At 46.6% G+C, this 20,379-nt stretch overlaps 1 protein-coding gene across 1 annotated transcript in view; it reads left to right on the top strand.

The window, feature by feature from the left end:
- The first annotated feature begins 3,446 nt into the window (after window positions 1–3,446).
- Window positions 3,447–20,379, top strand: part of rgl1 (ral guanine nucleotide dissociation stimulator-like 1) — a 38,438-nt gene continuing 21,505 nt past the window's right edge. The window contains exon 1 of the mRNA XM_039002450.1: window positions 3,447–4,026. Within this exon, the coding sequence (XP_038858378.1) occupies window positions 3,871–4,026 (156 nt within the window). The 5' untranslated portion in view covers window positions 3,447–3,870. The remainder of the gene's footprint in view (window positions 4,027–20,379) is intronic.

Genomic DNA, 20,379 nt, shown 5'->3' with positions numbered 1-20,379 from the left:
TTTTTTAAATCTTGTACACCAGGAATGATGAAGTCTTTAAAAAAAAGTGCTTGTGACATACAGTACCGGTCAAACGTTTGGACACACCTACTCATTCAAGAGTTTTTCTTTATTTGTACTATTTTCTACATTGTAGAATAATAGTGAAGACACATTAGTGAAGACATCAAAACTATGAAATAACACATCATGTAGTAACCAAAAAGTGTTAAACAAAACAAAATATAGTTTATATTTGAGAAATCTTCAAAGTAGCCATCCTTTGCCTTGATGATAGCTTTGCACACTCTTGGCATTCTCTCAACCAGCTTCACCTGGAATGTTTTTCCAACAGTCTTGAAGGAGTTCTCACATATGCTGAGCACTTGTTGGGTGCTTTTCCTTCACTCTGCGGTCCAACTCATCCCAAACTATCTCAACTGGGTTGAGGTCGGGTGATTGTGGAGGACAGGTCATCTGATGCAGCACTCCATCACTCTCCTTATTGGTAAAATAGCCCTTACACAGCCTGGAGGTGTGTTGGGTCATTGTCCTGTTGAAAAAAAAATGATAGTCCCACTAAGCGCGAACCAGATGGGATGACGTATCATGCTGTGGTAGCCATGCTGGTTAAGTGTGACTTGAAATCTAAATAAATCACCGACAGTGTCACCACCAAAGCACCCCCACACCATCACATCTCCTCCATGCTTCACGGTGGGAACCACACATGCGGAGATCATCCGTTCACCTACACGGCGGTTGGAACAAAAATTGTGAAATTTGGACTCATCAGACCAAAGGACAGATTTCCACCAGTCTAATGTCCATTGCTTGTGTATCTTGGCCTAAGCAAGTCTCTTCTTCTTAACAGTTTCTCTTGTAAAAAATATCAGAGTGGTGTTTTGCTGAGCTTGGTGGAGAATAAGTGTACCTGGCCTTACTTAGGAACCCTGTGGTGCAGCTCTGTTATTTACAAAACAAAATGGCAGGGCTGTTGTAGCAGGAAAGCAGTGGGTAGAGTAAAAGACAAGAGAAATTAAATGGGGAAAAGAAAGGAAATGCTACTGGTTTCTAAGAAACACAGTGCTTCTTCTCTTACTGTCTTTCTGTCTGCCTCCATCCTTTTTTCTCCTCCTTTGTCCTTTTCTTCCGTCACTGATCCAGAGATAGTGTAGGCTCTGTGTCGCACTGTCCCCTCTGTGTCTGTCTGGTAATGTGCAATACTTCCTTCAGTCTTTGTCATCCACAGCTCTTCAGACAGTCACTGTGTAGTCGTGTCAAGAAGTGTTTTGTTTTCTGCACGGCACTGGCCGTACCACGTACCATGGTAACAATCACGGTGGCCACTCAAGGGCACTGGAGTGTTTTGTGTAAAGAGTTACTGTTGGGAAGGACACCCTAAATACTGTATTTGTCTCTGTTTATACAAAGCTGAATAAGTAATATGATTTTGGCATGGCAAAGACTCTCTGAATAATTGTTATGAAATCAGACGAGGACATTTGAGATGTTTTTGCTCTCTGTCGCACAAGATACATGTGAAATGGTAATATGATACAGAAAAGTATGTTTATTTTACTTCTCTGGTATTTAATTTGGGTTGTATACTCATAAGATACACTGTGCTGTGAGTTGTGTCAGCAATATCTGCTGTGTGTACTGCGTGTGAGTGTGTGAGTTTATTGCGTGTGAGCTGTGTTGTGAGACTTGTGGGTCTCTCTTTCCCTCAGCTGTGTAAAATTGTGTAGGCTACACTATGAGAGATAGAGAGAATTGACAGGAAAGAGAGAAGGAGATAGCGGGAAAGAGAGTAAGTATTGGAGTGTTCAGCTTTTTCTGGGGGGGAAAGAGTGGAAGAGTGGAATGAACAACAGAAAAAGGAAACGAGGGAGGAGCGGAGAGGAAGAGAGGAGGGGATGCCAGTTCACTAGAAGTCTAGAAGAAATCTGACTTTAGGAGCGACCAGGCTGACACTGCATTCTGTTCACTCACTATTCCTTCCTCTGTCATCTCATTCATACAAAAACACATTGAACTCTGGCCACACTTGGGTTGATTCACTCTCATTGGGTGTGTCAACGTGTGTTCGGTAGAATGTACAACCCCTGTCATGTTACCACCAGTACCCCGAAATCAAACGGCAATAACACTACAAGCACAGTTCAACTTCTATTATCCAGAGGTTACAGCTACTGTGCTTCAGTGAAGTTGATGTTTTAGGGGATGAGGTTACAGCTACTGTGCTTCAGTGAAGTTGATGTTTTAGGGGATGAGGTTACAGCTACTGTGCTTCAGTGAAGTTGATGTTTTAGGGGATGAGGTTACAGCTACTGTGCTTCAGTGAAGTTTATGTTTTAGGGGATGAGGTTACACTAGCTAGCTAGGCCTTACCTCCACTACATGGTAGCACAGAGTGAATGGATATGTCAGATTTCACCAGATTGCATGTGAGTGTGTATGTGGTAGAGTTAGGAAACCGTTACTAACTAGGTCGGTGAGTGAATAAGTGATGACTGGTGTGTGTACAGGAGTATTTAGAGGGGTGCTCCGGATGTGTTGATGTTTCTACAGTGGCTGCTGATTCACCTGAGAACAGGATGTTAGGCCTGAATCCAAAGCTTTGGCAACAATCGGAAGCAACTTTCCTAACCCTGTGTCCTATTCACTGTTGCAACCAGGCATGGCGGTCCGAGTGTAGGCCTACGTGTGTGTGGTGTGTTTGTGTGTGAGCGGTGCCTGGTTCTAGATAATCCTCCTCAGCAACGGCTGCGTTTTACACATGACTGACTCTCTTCCCTACTGCACACGCTCTCTCACACACACACACACACACACACACACACACGCACACGCACACGCACACGCACACGCACGCACACACACAGACATACACTCTTCTCTCTCTCTTTCTCTCTCAGTCCCTATTAAATCCTATTCTCCAACGTTATCCATTTATGACCATTTGAACCTTGCTTCCAGTCTCAAAGGGCATCATCTGCCACTTTTTGTTGAGTGTTGGTTAACAAACCAGTAGAATTAGTAACTGCTGAAGCACAGAGCAGTTAGGGTTGTACTGTTACTCTCAGATCTCTGGGACAACCCAGACCTCTATCATACTTTAACATGATCTGTGTTACTTTTCTCATAATGGCTGTGACTATGGAGCTTAGTGGTTTGAGTAGTGTATTCATTTTGGCTCAGGTACCACATAAATTAGGCCATCCAAGTTAACATCATGGAAAACATCCATTAGAATATATTGGAAATCCTGATATCCTTCTTCCATAACATCAACCTCCCTTCTCTCTTTCCCCGTCTTTCATCCACATTTTTAGTCACTGGATAGTTAAGGGGCTTATCCTAAGCTCCTCCCACTCTTGGCTGAGACAGAGGGAGCGAGGGAGAGAAGGAGAGATAGACAATAGAATTGAATCACTCATTTGGTCAGAGCTGGTAGGCTACAACCAAGCTCCACACACACTGAGAGGGGAAAAGAGAGAGAAGGAGTGAGTTTAGAGAAAGAGGAAACGGTGTCAGTTGGAGAGGAAGCCTCACTCACACCTCCAGGAACATAGTGAAGAGGGAATTGCAAGACCGGAGACACAGCAACCTAGCCTGGGAGCAGGAGGACTGACCAGCCTACTGAACCACACAGGCAGAGAATATAACAGAGAATAAAACCTGAGCCCTTTGGGTACAGAAGACCAGGGACAACAGCCACTCTGAGCCAGTGGATCCACAACAACATTCTACCACCCTGATCCAGACACTGAGGAACCAGAGACCCAGAGATCCAGAGGAACCCCCAACAGCACCCTCGCGCTGCCTTCCAGAGTAGAATATGTCCTGCCAGCCCAGCCAACCCTGCCACTGAGCCGCTGGGGCACCATGATATCCCATTACCCCCTGGCCATCCTGCTGCCCTGGCCCCCCGGCCCCCACGGACACTGTTCCGACATGGAGGCCTCTCTGCTGGATGGGGAGGGAGGGGTGGCCCTGCAGAGGTACCAGGCTCGATCACCAGAGAGCAGCCCCCGACACTGGGTCAGTCACTACCTGTGTGTGTGTGTGTGTGTGTGTGTGTGTGTGTGTGTGTGTGTGTGTGTGTGTGTGTGTGTGTGTGTGTGTGTGTGTGTGTGTGTGTGTGTGTGTGTGTGTGTGTGTGTGTGTGTGTGTGTGTGTGTGTGTGTGTGTGTGTAGCTGTCTTTCATGTACCTTTCTCTGTGTGTCTCTGTCTATGGTGGATAGTCTTTAATGTTAGGGAAACATTGTTTCACACTTTCTGCTGTGTCCTTCCAGTGCGATGGACTGGTCTTCTCATCTGAAGTGGGTCTATACACTTTCCTGCTCTGTATCTCTGTCTGAGTTTTCTCTGTGTTCAGGTCTGCAGGGCCTAATTTAAGGAGATATGTTTTGGTAGTTTCATTGTTGGGCTGAGGTGTGAGAGAGACACTGTACAAAGGGATTCAGGAAATGTACAGAAAAGTAGACGATGGCAGACCATTCAATGTCCAAAGTCTTTAGTGTACTAGAAGGAACAGTCCAATGTGATTGTGTACAGTAGTGAAGGCTGATGGCAGACAGACAGGGGGACAGCTCTACCTTCACAGAGAAGTGTGACCTGTACTTCTGCTGAGCTCTGTTTATTCCTCAAAGATCAATCTGTGTGGTTGTGGTGATTCTGAGGAAACGGAGGGAGAGAGGGGAGGAGAAGGAGGGGGTTGTTGTTGAGCGGGAAGCGAAGCCTAGTCTCTAGCCCATGTCAGCAGTTCTGCTGCACAGAAGCATGTAGGTAGTGCTGACCGCTGGTAACACACGGTCGCCCTCTCTGACCACTCCTGACCGCTACTGACCTGCTGAGTGGTCATCCATCCATTCAGGGAACCTTCATCACTGCTGCCTTCCACACAGTTTAAGTTCCAACTACCAAGAAGTGGTTACATCAGAGTCTATCAGCCATGTAGCTGGAACATGAACCATGGTTGTGTTTATATATGATGTACTATTAGTGTGTGTTTATAGAGAGGTAATAACAGTTTATTAACCATGTCACTTTGAGTGTTTGCATGAGAGAGATGTTTTGTGTACCTATTTGAGCCCTGAATCTTTTGAATCTGGCATTTACCTTAACATTGTTGATGTGGTATCTAAGAATAGAGGAGTTTGGGTGGTCTGTGTATGTTTGACCAATGAAATGTAGATACGGCAACTATTAGTAGGTCTGTGGCTCAGTACTAAAGTACATAGTGTTGATAGGGTGAATATAGATATAATCTGAATGGAGGTCTGCGTGTGCTCAGTGGATATAAAGTGTGACATTGTGAATGTTTGTGATGGTCCTCCCCTGGTCCTCTTATCTGACATCCTGGCTGACGTCTCTTCCCGACTCGCTGAACAGTTTCCGCCCATTGTTTCCCGGACAGAAAGGCCAGGCCGGACGGCAGGCCTCTCCCACTGACCACTGCTCACACAGATTCCAAACATACATATTCCAAACATACATATTCCAAACATACATATTCCAAACATACATATTCCAAACATACATATTCCAAACATACAGATTCCAAACATACATATTCCAAACATACATATTCCAAACATACATATTCCAAACATACAGATTCCAAACATACATATTCCAAACATACATATTCCAAACATACATATTCCAAACATACAGATTCCAAACATACAGATTTGTGATTTCACATGAAATAATAATACACACACACAGATTTTGTGTACATACGCACATGTACACAATCACAGTGTGTAGGCTAATAGGCCTAAGCTCGTTTTGGCATTGACACACCAAACAATGAGTCTAGTCTGTGTGTGTTAAATGCAGTCTGAATCGTGTTTGTTTGATTGTTTGTCAGAGAATGACCAACCTCACTGTACTCTGATAGCACACTCTGTTTCCCTATATTAGACTCCTCCCTATCTATTCACACTCTGTTTCCCTATATTAGACTCTCTCCTCCCTATCTATTCACACTCTGTATTCCTATATTAGACTCTCTCCTCCCTATCTATTCACACTCTGTTTCCCTATATTAGACTCTCTCCTCCCTATCTATTCACACTCGGTTTCCCTATATTAGACTCTCTCCTCCCTATCTATTCACACTCTGTATTCCTATATTAGACTCTCTCCTCCCTTTCTATTCACACTCTGTTTCCCTATATTAGACTCTCTCCTCCCTATCTATTCACACTCTGTTTCCCTATATTAGACTCTCTCCTCCCTATCTATTCACACTCTGTATTCCTATATTAGACTCTCTCCTCCCTATCTATTCACACTCTGTTTCCCTATATTAGACTCTCTCCTCCCTATCTATTCACACTCTGTATTCCTATATTAGACTCTCTCCTCCCTCCCTATCTATTCACACTCTGTTTCCCTATATTAGACTCTCTCCTCCCTTTCTATTCACAGTCTGTTTCCCTAAATTAGACTCTCTCCTCCCTATCTATTCACACTCTGTATTCCTATATTAGACTCTCTCCTCCCTATCTATTCACACTCTGTTTCCCTATATTAGACTCTGTCCTCCCTATCTATTCACACTCTGTTTCCCTATATTAGACTCTCTCCTCCCTATCTATTCACACTCTGTATTCCTATATTAGACTCTCTCCTCCCTATCTATTCACACTCTGTATTCCTATATTAGACTCTCTTCTCCCTCCCTATCTATTCACACTCTGTTTCCCTATATTAGACTCTCTCCTCCCTTTCTATTCACAGTCTGTTTCCCTAAATTAGACTCTCTCCTCCCTATCTATTCACACTCTGTATTCCTATATTAGACTCTCTCCTCCCTTTCTATTCACACTCTGTTTCCCTATATTAGACTCTCTCCTCCCTATCTATTCACACTCTGTATTCCTATATTAGACTCTCTCCTCCCTATCTATTCACACTCTGTATTCCTATATTAGACTCTCTCCTCCCTATCTATTCACACTCTGTATTCCTATATTAGACTCTCTCCTCCCTATCTATTCACACTCGGTTTCCCTATATTAGACTCTCTCCTCCCTATCTATTCACACTCTGTATTCCTATATTAGACTCTCTCCTCCCTATCTATTCACACTCTGTATTCCTATATTAGACTCTCTCCTCCCTATCTATTCACACTCGGTTTCCCTATATTAGACTCTCTCCTCCCTATCTATTCACACTCTGTATTCCTATATTAGACTCTCTCCTCCCTATCTATTCACACTCTGTATTCCTATATTAGACTCTCTCCTCCCTATCTATTCACACTCGGTTTCCCTATATTAGACTCTCTCCTCCCTATCTATTCACACTCTGTTTTCCTATATTAGACTCTCTCCTCCCTATCTATTTGAATGTCACAGGTGCATTTAGTATTACATTTTTGTCCTCCTGTTAGTGGTTACAAGAGAAAAATTGCTCCAATTTTACAGACTACAGTTACATAACATTTGCCTTTTATGCATTTCTGTCCAGTAGAACTTTGAGACTTTGACAGTTCTGCTCCCTTGGCTTGTGAAGCATTGTTGTAATCTATGTTTTCCCTCCCTTCCCCTCCTCCTTTCTTCTCCTCTTCTTAATGATCGGTTACGAAACCAGGCCAGCCATAAAGTAAAGCAGTGTTTTAATGTGTTTTAATGGCGCTGTTATGTGGTCCTGTGGTCTGTGGATGATGGCCGCCAGGTTCAAAGTGCAGGTCAGAAAGAGAGATGTAATGCTGAGGTGTCCCTGTTCCATGTTACTGGGGACTTAGAGCCTCATAAAGACAGATAGAGCTGCCTCCTAGCTCCTGGCTCATGGAAGATGATACTGTGATCTGTTTTTCCACTCACAGCCACAGAGGGTGTAACAGAGCAGTTTGGTGATAAAGCACGCAGCTCAATAAACTAGAATGCAGGCAATATTCAACAAAACCCAATGACTGGTAATAAACCAAGCAGGGCCATTCGATAGTGGGCCATTGAAATAGCAGAAGCAATAGCAGACCACGAGAGTAAATCCACAATGATGATGTGGTTTCCAAGGAAAAATAGAAAAGCTGACCAAGCAGTCCTACTTCCCGTTTTTTCTTCTTTTCTTGCACTTTTATTTTTATGTGACGTTCAAATGTTTCCTTTCTAGCTAACCTCTCATTTCTTGACAGTCATGTGCCATTATGACACGACAATGGAGTTGAGTTTGTTTTGGAGTGATTTATTATGACACAGAGGAGAACTGAGGTTGTCTGTAAAAACACTGCCATTCAACAAACCTCCCATTGCTACAGTCCGGGGAAGGAAACTGACACTTGATTGTCCTAAATAGAAGTGTGTTTCTGTGTTGACCCAAAAGTACAGAAAAAGGCTGATTACTCCAGTCACATACTTTACTGGGCCTAACCAATTGTTCTATTATGTCACGGCTGTTGAATGAAGTGGACCAAGGTGCAGCGTCGTAAGCGTACATTTTCTTTTTATTAGAAAAGACGCCAAACAAAACAATAAACACTACAAAACAAACCGTGAAGCTTAAGGCTATGTGCCACAAACAAAGTCAACCTCCCACAAAGACAGGTGGGAAAAAGGGCTACCTAAGTATGGTTCTCAATCAGAGACAACGATAGACAGCTGTCCCTGATTGAGAACCCTACCCGGCCAAAACATAGAAATACAAATAATAGAACGAAAGAACATAGAATACCCACCCCAAATCACACCCTGACCAAACCAAATAGAGACATAAAAAGGATCTCTAAGGTCAGGGTGTGACATATTATGTGTTTTTTTCGTGTTATTTGTAACTTATTTTGTACATAATGTTGCTGCCACCGTATTTTACGGCAAAAAAGGGCTTCTGAATATCAGGACAGCGATCACTCACCTCGGATTAGACAAAGATCTTTTCTTCAACAAGCAGGACGTACAGGATGTACTTCAGACACCCGACAAGGCCGAAATCCCCGTCATTGGCAAGAGAGAGACAGCAGGTACAGAGGACACATGGCGGGGTGCCTTGTAAGGATACGGCGACGGCGAATGGGAAATCTGCCTTTACCATCAGTATTACTTGCCAACGTACAATCATTGGACAATAAATTAGACGATATACGATCACGAATATCCTACCAACAGGACATCAAAAACTGTAATATTTTATGTTTCACCGAATTGTTGCTGAATGACGACATGGATATTCAGCTGGTGGGATGTACGCTGCACCGGCAAGAAAGAACAGCACACTCCGGTAAGACGAGGGGTGCGGTCTGTGCATATTTGTAAACAACAGCCACTTGGCGCTCCTAGTGGCCAGGGACTTTAATGCAGGGAAACTTAAATCCGTTTTACCTCATTTCTATCAGCATGTTAAATGCGCAACCAAACCAGAGGGAAAATAAATTCTAGATCACCTTTACTCCAAACACAGATGTGTACAAAGCTCTCCCTTGCCCTCAATTTGGCAAATCTGTCCATAATTCTATCTTCCTGATTCCTGCTTACAAGCAAAAATGAAAGCAGGAAGCACCAGTGACTTGGTCTATAAAAAAGTGGTCAGATGAAGCAGATGCTAAGCTACAGGACTGTTTTACTAGCACAGACTGGAATATGTTTTGGGATTCTTCCAATGGCATTGAGGAGTACACCACATCCGTCACTGGCTTTATCAATAAGTGCATCGAGGACGTCGTCCCCACGGTGACTGTACGTACATACCTCAACCAGAAGCCATGGATTACAGGCAACATTCACACTGAGCTAAAGGGTAGAGCTGCCACTTTCAAGGTGCGGGACTCTAACTTTCAAGGTGCGGGAAGCTTATAAGAAATCCTGCTATGCCCTCCGACGAACCATCAAACAGGCAAAGCGCCAATACAGAACTAAGATTGAATTGTACTACACTGGCTCTGACACTTGTCTTATGTGGCAGGGCCTGCAAACTATTACAGACTACAAAGGGAAGCACAGTCGCGAGCTGCCCAGTGACACGAGCCTACCAGACGAGCTAAATCACTTCTACGCTCGCTTCGAGGCAAGCAACACTGAGGCATGCATGAGAGCATCAGCTGTTCTGTACGACTTTGTGATCACGCTCTCCGTAGTTGACGTGAGTAAGACCTTTAAACAGGTCAACATTCATAAGGCTGCTGGGCCAGACAGATTACCAGGAGGTGTGCTCCAGGCATGTGCTGACCAACTGGCAGGTGTCTTCACTGACATTTTCAATGTCCTTGATTGAGTCTGTAATACCAACATGTTTCAAGCAGACCACCATAGTCCCGGTGCCCAAGAACACTAAGGTAACCTGCTTAAATGACAACAGACCTGTAGCACTCACGTCTGTAGCCATGAAGTGCTTTGAAAGACTGGTCATGGTTCACGTTAACACCATTATCCCAGAAACCGTAGACCCACTCCAATTTGCATACCGCCCAAACAGATCCACAGATGATGTAATCTCTATTGCACTCCACACTGCCCTTTCCCACCTGGACAAAAGGAACACCTACGTGAGAATGCTATTCATTGACTACAGCTCAGCGTTCAACACCATAGTGGCCACAAAGCTCATCACTAAGCTAAGAATCCTGGGACTAAACACCTCCCTCTGCAACTAGATCCTGGACTTCCTGACGAGCCGCACCCAGGTGGTAAGGGTAGGTAGCAACACATCTGCCATGCTGATCCTCAACACAGGGGCCCCTCAGGGGTGCATGCTCAGTCCCCTCCTGTACTCCCTGTTCACCCACGTCTGCATGGCCAAGCACGACTCCAACACCATCATTAACTTTGCAGACAACACAACAGACGAGACAGCCTATAGGGAGGAGGTCAGAGACCTGGCCAGGTGGTGCCAGAATAACAACCTATCCCTCAACGTAATCAAGACAAAGGAGATGATTGTGGACTACAGGAAAAGGAGGACCGATCACGCCCCCATTCTCATCGATGGGGCTGTAGTGGAGCAGGTTGAGAGCTTCAAGTTCCTTGGTGTCCACATCACCAACAAACTAGAATTGTCCAAACATACCAAGACAGTCGTGAAGAAGGCATGACAAAGCCTATTCCCCCTCAGGAAACTAAAAAGATTTGGCATGGGTCCTCAGATCCTCAAAAGGTTCTACAGCTGCAAAATCGAGAGCATCCTGACTGGTTGCATCACTGCCTGGTACGGCAACTGCTCGGCCTCCGACCGCAAGGCACTACAGAGGGTAGTACATCACTGGGGCTAAGCTGGGGCCATTTGGGGTAGTGGTGCACTTCATAGGGAATAGGGGGCCATTTAGGGTGCATCCTATGGGAGAATCTAAAAAGGAGGTCCCTCCCCTCCGACCTTCTCCTCCAATGGGTTTTTGAAAAGAAGACAAGGAGAGAGGAAATGAGGAATCAAGGAAATGCAAGTGCCTGCCATCCAGGACCTCTACACTAAGCGGTGTCAGAGGAAGGCCCTAAGAATTGTCAAAGACTCCTGTCACCTCAGTCATAGACTGTTCTCTCTGCTACCGCATGGCAAGTGGTACCGGAGTGTCAAGTCTAGGACCAAAAGGCTTTTCAACAGCTTTTACCCCCAAGCCAAAAGGCTCCTGAACAGGTAATCAAATGGCTACCCGGACTATTTGCATTGTGTGTGTCGTCGTCCCCCACGCTGCTGCTACTCTCTGTTTATCATATATGCATAGTCACTTTAACTATACCTACATGTACATATTACCTCAATTAGCCTGACTAACCGGTGCCTGTATATATCCTCGCTATTGTATATAGCCTCGCTACTGTTATAGCCTCGCTACTGTATATAGCCTCGCTACTGTATTTAACCTCCTCTACTGTTACATCCTCGCTACTGTATATAGCCTCGCTACTGTATATAGCCTCACTACTGTATATAGCCTCGCTACTGTATATAGCCTCACTACTGTATATAGCCTCACTACTGTATATAGCCTCGCTACTGTTATTTTTCACTGTCTTTTTACTGTTTTTATTTCTTTACTTCCTAATACCTATTTTTTACTTAAAAATTGCACTGTTGGTTAGGGCTTGTAAGTAAGCATTTCACCCGTTGTATTCGGCGCACGTGACAAATACACTTTGATTTGATATATTGCAGTATTTTCTTCAAAGTACACCTCTTTGTTGGCATCCTATTAATTTCACACTCTTGGGTAGCATCTTGCAAGTCTAGCTAGCTGCTCCATGGTTCATACTGTATTATGGGTCCTGGATTAATTGGGGCATAGAGAAGTTGTGAAGAGTCAATAGTCAGGCTATTGTCCCTGTCATCCTCCAATCCAGGCCTGGGCATCACACATCACACCAGAGGGTCAGATCACTCAACTGGGGCAGAAACTCATCAGACCATAGGGGCACACGGCAATATGGTGCCCCCCTACTGGGTAACTCAATTCTGAGTGGTTTTGATACTGTAGCAGCTGTGTGTGCATGTGTGAGGGGGGGGTCGGTGTTGATCACACACATTTGGATGGGCTTTAGGCTGCGGATGATAGTGGTACAGTGGCTGTAGGCTGTGTAAGCACACTAACCTTTTTAAGTCAAATAGATGCACTAAATCATGCAGATGCACACAAAACCTGGACTGCACACCACGAAAAACCCCAGCCACTGGCAGCTTGTGCAAGAGGACTGCGGTAAACAATGTGAGCCCCCTCCTCTCCCCACAACACCCCAGCCTGATCCCAGTCATGTGTCCCAGCTTACTGCGTGTTCTGCCTGAGCAGGCAGAGAGTGTGTGTGTGTGTGTGTGTGTGTGTGTGTGTGTGTGTGTGTGTGTGTGTGTGTGTGTGTGTGTGTGTGTGTGTGTGTGTGTGTAGGAGAGGGTAGAGAGGGGGCCGATGTACAAGTGGGCAGTGCAGGGTGGTGTACTCAGGACAGTTATTAATATGAATGGTCAGCACTAGTGCAATCTGGCATGTCAGCATCTCACCCACTTGTAGTCTGAACCCTCAGGCCATAAAATGTTTGCAGATCTAGTGTGTCCATTTCTAGGTTTTCAATATAGAACAGAGTCAGTGGTTCTATGCATCTGTGGGTGTTCATCTCAGCAGAATTGTAGTGCTACAGTAGCTGTGAGAAACAGATGGCTCTGACTGTAACAGGAGGCCAGACAGGCAGACCCACACGTCTTAATTAGGGCTTATAGGCAGGGGGTCAGGGGTGGGGATGGAGGGCTACCGGGGATACCCCAAGTTACCGTAATGTCTATAAGACATGGCAGTACAGTGTGAGTCATCATAATACACAGCCTAGAACTGAGGATTATCCTTGTTTTGGTGCCGAGGGCGGCTCAAGCCTATTGACCCCAGATGAACACTGTGGAACACTTCGGATCAGCCTGTAATATTGCCTCTCGGAAAGCTTTGGATAGGCCTATAAGTTGCCTTTAGGCACATATCTAGGATCAGCTTAGGTGGGGGGAAATGTAAAACTGACCTCAGTATCTAGGAGCAATTTCATCTTACTCTTCTCTGAGGCATTTGTAGGATCAGTCTGTATAAGCCATGGTGTAATGTTGTCTGTGCTCCCAAAGACCTCTGTAAGACACTGCAGCCCCAGCTGGTGGCCATCCAGAGGGAGGGGAGGGGCTCTCAGTGTCTTAGTGGGGTTTACTGGCAGTGGTGATGATGTCATTCCTCTGGAGTCTGGCCGGCTGTATGAATCACTATGCTAATGGGGCCAGGAGGCCACTGATAGAGCCTCACACAGGGCCTCACAGGGTAACAATGGATCAGAGACCTCTCCCTGACCGAGTCTGTAATACCTACATGCTTCAAACAGACCACCATAGTCCCTGCGCCCAAGAAAGCGAAGGTAACCTGCCTAAATAGCACTCACGTCAGTAGCCATTAAGTGCTTTGAAAGGCTGGTCATGGCACACATCAACACCATCATGCCGGAAACCCTAGACCCACTCCAATTCGCATACCGCCCCAACAGATCCACAGATGACACAATCTCAATTGCACTCCACACTGCCCTTTCCCACCTGGACAAAAGGAATGTTGTTAATTGACTACAGCTCAGTGTTCAACACCATAGTGCCCACAAAGCTCATCACTAAGCTAAGGACCCTGGGACTAAACACCTCCCTCTCCAACTGGATCCTGGACTTCCTGACGGGCCGCCCCCAGGTGGTAAGGGTAGTCAACAACACATCTGCCACGCTGATCCTCAACACAGGGGCCCCTCAGGGGTGCGTGCTTCGTCCCCTCCTGTACTCCCTGTTCACCCACGACTGCGTGGCCAAGCACGACTCCAACACCATCATTAAGTTTGCTGACTCAACAGTGGTAGGCCTGATCACCGACAATGATGAGACAGCCTATAGGGAGGAGGTCAGAGACCTGGCAGTGTGGTGCCAGGACAACAACCTCTCCCTCAACGTGAGAAAGACAAAGGGGCTGATCGTGGACTATAGGGGGGCCAAGCTTCTTGCCATCCAGGACCTATATACTAGGCGGTGTCAGAGGAAGGCCCCCAAAAATTATCACAGACTCCAGTCACCCAAATCATAGACTGTTCTCTCTGCTGGTACCGGAGCGCCAAGTCTAAATTTACCCCCCCCCCCGGGAAATAGCCTCAATTTTAGTACATTATATTGAGTACATATTTTCTTAACTCTATTCATTGAACTGCATTGGTGGTTAAGTGCTTGTAAGTAAGCATTTCATGGCAAGGTCTGCACCTGTTGTATTCGGCGCATGTGACAAATACAATTTGATTTGATTTTGAGGAGGAAAGAGGAGGAGAGAAGAAGGCGAGGCGAGAAACATGCACTACAGGGAGAGTGGGGGAGACGAGAAGAGGGGGGAAACATGGGAAAGGGGGACAACTCAAGAAGATAGGAAAATAGTGGAGAAACATGAAGGAGAGAGCGAAGGAGAGGGTAGAAACATGGAGGAGAGATTTGAAGAGAGAGGAGGAACATGAGCAAGAGAGTGGAAACTGTAATCTGCATGATTGAGAGGTCACAAGATCTGTTGGACCAGTTCCTGACCTGTTAGTGGGCACTGACTGTGCCCTTTTTAATTTTTTAATTTTTATTTCACCTTAATTTAACCACGTAATCTAGTTGAGAACAAGTTCTCATTTACAACTTCGACCTGGCCAAGATAAAGCAAAGCAGTGCAACACAAACAACAACACAGAGTTACACATGGAATAAACAAGCGTACAGTCAATAACACAATAGAAAAAAAAGAAAGTCTATATACAGTGTGTGCAAATGGCGTGAGGAGGTAAGGCAATAAATAGGCCATAGTAGCGAAGTAATTACAATTTAGCAAATTAACACTGGAGTGATAGATGAGCAGATGATGATGTGCAAGTAGAGATACTGGTGTGTAAAAGAGCAGAAAAGTCAATAAAAACATTATGGGGATGAGGTAGGTAGATTGGGTGGGCTATTTACTGATGGGCTATGTACAGCTGCAGCGATCGGTTAGCTGCTCAGATAGCTGATGTTTAAAGTTAGTGAAGGAAATATAAGTCTCCAGCTTCAACGATTTTTGCAATTTGTTCCAGTCATTGGCAGCATAGAACTGGATGACCAGTGAGATATACCTGCTGGAGCGCGTGCTATGGGTGGGTGTTGTTATCGTGACCAGTGAGATATACCTGCTGGAGCGCGTGCTACGAGTGGGTGTTGTTATGGTGACCAGTGAGATATACCTGCTGGAGCGCGTGCTACGAGTGGGTGTTGTTATCGTGACCAGTGAGATATACCTGCTGGAGCGCGTGCTACGGGTGGTTGTTGTTATCGTGACCAGTGAGATATACCTGCTGGAGCGCGTGCTACGAGTGGGTGTTGTTATGGTGACCAGTGAGATATACCTGCTGGAGCGCGTGCTACGAGTGGGTGTTGTTATCGTGACCAGTGAGATATACCTGCTGGAGCGCGTGCTACGAGTGGGTGTTGTTATCGTGACCAGTGAGATATACCTGCTGGAGCGCGTGCTACAGGTGGGTGTTGTTATCGTGACCAGTGAGATATACCTGCTGGAGCGCGTGCTACGAGTGGGTGTTGTTATCGTGACCAGTGAGATATACCTGCTGGAGCGCGTGCTACGGGTGGTTGTTGTTATGGTGACCAGTGAGATATACCTGCTGGAGCGCGTGCTACGGGTGGGTGTTGTTATCGTGACCAGTGAGATATACCTGCTGGAGCGCGTGCTACGAGTGGGTGTTGTTATCGTGACCAGTGAGATATACCTGCTGGAGCGCGTGCTACGAGTGGGTGTTGTTATCGTGACCAGTGAGATATACCTGCTGGAGCGCGTGCTACGAGTGGGTGTTGTTATGGTGACCAGTGAGATATACCTGCTGGAGCGCGTGCTACGAGTGGGTGTTGTTATCGTGACCAGTGAGATATACCTGCTGGAGCGCGTGCTACGAGTGGGTGTTGTTATCGTGACCAGTGAGATATACCTGCTGGAGCGCGTGCTACGAGTGGGTGTTGTTATCGTGACCAGTGAGATATACCTGCTGGAGCGCGTGCTACGAGTGGGTGTTGTTATGGTGACCAGTGAGATATACCTGCTGGAGCGCGTGCTACGAGTGGGTGTTGTTATGGTGACCAGTGAGATATACCTGCTGGAGCGCGTGCTACGAGTGGGTGTTGTTATCGTGACCAGTGAGATATACCTGCTGGAGCGCGTGCTACGGGTGGGTGTTGTTATCGTGACCAGTGAGATATACCTGCTGGAGCGCGTGCTACGAGTGGGTGTTGTTATCGTGACCAGTGAGATATACCTGCTGGAGCGCGTGCTACGGGTGGGTGTTGTTATCGTGACCAGTGAGATATACCTGCTGGAGCGCGTGCTACGAGTGGGTGTTGTTATCGTGACCAGTGAGATATACCTGCTGGAGCGCGTGCTACAGGTGGGTGTTGTTATCGTGACCAGTGAGATATACCTGCTGGAGCGCGTGCTACGAGTGGGTGTTGTTATCGTGACCAGTGAGATATACCTGCTGGAGCGCGTGCTACGGGTGGTTGTTGTTATGGTGACCAGTGAGATATACCTGCTGGAGCGCGTGCTACGAGTGGGTGTTGTTATCGTGACCAGTGAGATATACCTGCTGGAGCGCGTGCTACGAGTGGGTGTTGTTATGGTGACCAGTGAGATATACCTGCTGGAGCGCGTGCTACGAGTGGGTGTTGTTATCGTGACCAGTGAGATATACCTGCTGGAGCGCGTGCTACGAGTGGGTGTTGTTATCGTGACCAGTGAGATATACCTGCTGGAGCGCGTGCTACGGGTGGGTGTTGTTATCGTGACCAGTGAGATATACCTGCTGGAGCGCGTGCTACGAGTGGGTGTTGTTATCGTGACCAGTGAGATATACCTGCTGGAGCGCGTGCTACGAGTGGGTGTTGTTATCGTGACCAGTGAGATATACCTGCTGGAGCGCGTGCTACGAGTGGGTGTTGTTATCGTGACCAGTGAGATATACCTGCTGGAGCGCGTGCTACGAGTGGTTGTTGTTATCGTGACCAGTGAGATATACCTGCTGGAGCGCGTGCTACGAGTGGGTGTTGTTATCGTGACCAGTGAGATATACCTGCTGGAGCGCGTGCTACGGGTGGGTGTTGTTATCGTGACCAGTGAGATATACCTGCTGGAGCGCGTGCTACGAGTGGGTGTTGTTATCGTGACCAGTGAGATATACCTGCTGGAGCGCGTGCTACGAGTGGGTGTTGTTATCGTGACCAGTGAGATATACCTGCTGGAGCGCGTGCTACGAGTGGGTGTTGTTATCGTGACCAGTGAGATATACCTGCTGGAGCGCGTGCTACGGGTGGGTGGTGTTATCGTGACCAGTGAGATATACCTGCTGGAGCGCGTGCTACGAGTGGGTGTTGTTATCGTGACCAGTGAGATATACCTGCTGGAGCGCGTGCTACGGGTGGGTGTTGTTATCGTGACCAGTGAGATATACCTGCTGGAGCGCGTGCTACGGGTGGGTGTTGTTATCGTGACCAGTGAGATATACCTGCTGGAGCGCGTGCTACGAGTGGGTGTTGTTATCGTGACCAGTGAGATATACCTGCTGGAGCACGTGCTACGGGTTGGTGTTGTTATCGTGACCAGTGAGATATACCTGCTGGAGCGCGTGCTACGAGTGGGTGTTGTTATCGTGACCAGTGAGATATACCTGCTGGAGCGCGTGCTACGAGTGGGTGTTGTTATCGTGACCAGTGAGATATACCTGCTGGAGCGCGTGCTACGAGTGGGTGTTGTCATCGTGACCAGTGAGATATACCTGCTGGAGCGCGTGCTACGAGTGGGTGTTGTTATCGTGACCAGTGAGATATACCTGCTGGAGCGCGTGCTACGAGTGGGTGTTGTTATCGTGACCAGTGAGATATACCTGCTGGAGCGCGTGCTACGGGTGGGTGTTGTTATCGTGACCAGTGAGATATACCTGCTGGAGCGCGTGCTACGAGTGGGTGTTGTTATCGTGACCAGTGAGATATACCTGCTGGAGCGCGTGCTACGGGTGGGTGTTGTTATCGTGACCAGTGAGATATACCTGCTGGAGCGCGTGCTACGGGTGGGTGTTGTTATCGTGACCAGTGAGCTGAGATAAGGCTGAGCTTTACCTAGCATAGACTTATAGATGACCTGGAGCCAGTGGGTCTGGCGACGAATATGTAGCGAGGGCCAGCCAACTAGAGCATACAGGTCGCAGTGGTGGGTGGTATAAGGGGCTTTGGTGACAAAACGGATGGCACTGTGATAGACTGATAGAAAATATAGAAAATATATTTCACAGCAGTTTAGATGGTACAATGATTCTCTACACTATGCAATGCTTGTTTTGTCACAAAAACTGAAATTAGGCGAACTATTCGGATTTTAGCAACCAGGAAATGGCGGAGCAATTTCTGCATTTTGCACCTTTAACTTTGATTGCTCAGCTTTTAGGTTTTACAAAGGTATAGAAGATCATAAAGTCATAAAAACAACCAACTCCTCTGGAGTTGTGACTCCTGCACGTTGCATTGGCAAACCCAGCGCTGATTCTGGATAAATTCACCATCTTACATATATACCACTCCCTACTGGATAGTGTGGTAAAAACACAGGCACACAGGCACACTGATCTGCATGCGCAGACAGTGTAAATTACACACAGACACATATAGCAGGACACATGGCCCACCCACACACAGGCACAAAGTGTACCTGACATAACGTAGTCACAATAGTGACAGTAGTAGTGGGAGTAGAGGCTTCGGGGAAGGGATCCCTCCCTGTGGCTCACAGACAGACAGACATACTGGCATTGGATGCTGACAGGACCTTCCTAGTACTGCTTGTTATGCAATGATGCAATGACAGAGTTTCCACTGGAGTCTCTGGGTCTTACAGCTGCCAATACTTTAATAGTGAGGATGAATCTTATTTTTTGCTCATATCAGGCTAATGAAAGGCCATCATTGTAAATAAGAATGTGTTCTTAACTGACTTGCCTAGTTAAATAAAGGTTCAACTTAAAATTTCCATCCAGCTTGATGTACAAAATCTAATAATTATTCCTAAGTTCCCTCTGAATTCCACTAATGACTCTGTTATTGTTTTTGCTAGATCTCTTCTGGCTTAAATGGCTTCTCTATGAGCTCCTGACCTTGCTGTGAACTCTTTATGACACGAGCACATGCGCTCACACGCACGCACACACAGCTCTGACAACACCCACTAAACAGTACAGTACACTTTCCCTGACAATGACCTCTTGATCCTCTTCACTTAAACAGAGCAGCTTCAAACCATCCTGAACGGTCTGGCTGTCTGATCTGCAAAACCCTCTTGGCTCTGAGATGGATAGTTAGATCCCTATAGTGCTGTCCTGAGTGTCTCCTCTCTTCTCTTCTCTTCTCTCTGTAAGTGAGTGTTCTGATGCAATCCTGTCCCCTTGATGTAGAGTTTTATGGTCCCTCTACTTTTATTTTATCATCTCCTGTCCTCTCCTGTCCTGTCCTGTCCTCTCCTGTCCTCTCCCGTCCTATCCTCTCCCATCCTGTCCCGTCCCGTCCTGTCCTGTCCTGTCCTCTCCTCTCCTCTCCTCTCCTCTCCTCTCCTCTCCTCTCCTCTCCTCTCCTCTCCTCTCCTCTCCTCTCCTCTCCAGTCCCTCTGTAGCAGTAGTAGTGTTTTATGGCTCTAACCCTGCCAGCCCCACCCGTCATGTATGAGGACAGCAGGCTCTGTGGAGTCAGGAGGCTGCAGGCAGGAAGTGGGAGATTTCCTGGAATGTGCCTTTTTCCCCACAGTGGTGCAACAACAGCACCGTGCTCCTCCTGTTTTTGTCCGGCTCCACTCCGCGCTGCAGCTCCCTGTCCTGGTTTCCTTGAGACAGAGGGGAGGATGGGGGGAGGGGGGTAGACAG

Source organism: Salvelinus namaycush, chromosome 10 (genome assembly GCF_016432855.1).
Source record: "Salvelinus namaycush isolate Seneca chromosome 10, SaNama_1.0, whole genome shotgun sequence".
In the NCBI taxonomy this organism is placed as follows: domain Eukaryota; kingdom Metazoa; phylum Chordata; class Actinopteri; order Salmoniformes; family Salmonidae; genus Salvelinus; species Salvelinus namaycush.
Note: the sequence above shows the minus strand (reverse complement) of the source record. Positions and strands in the feature narration are given on the sequence as shown.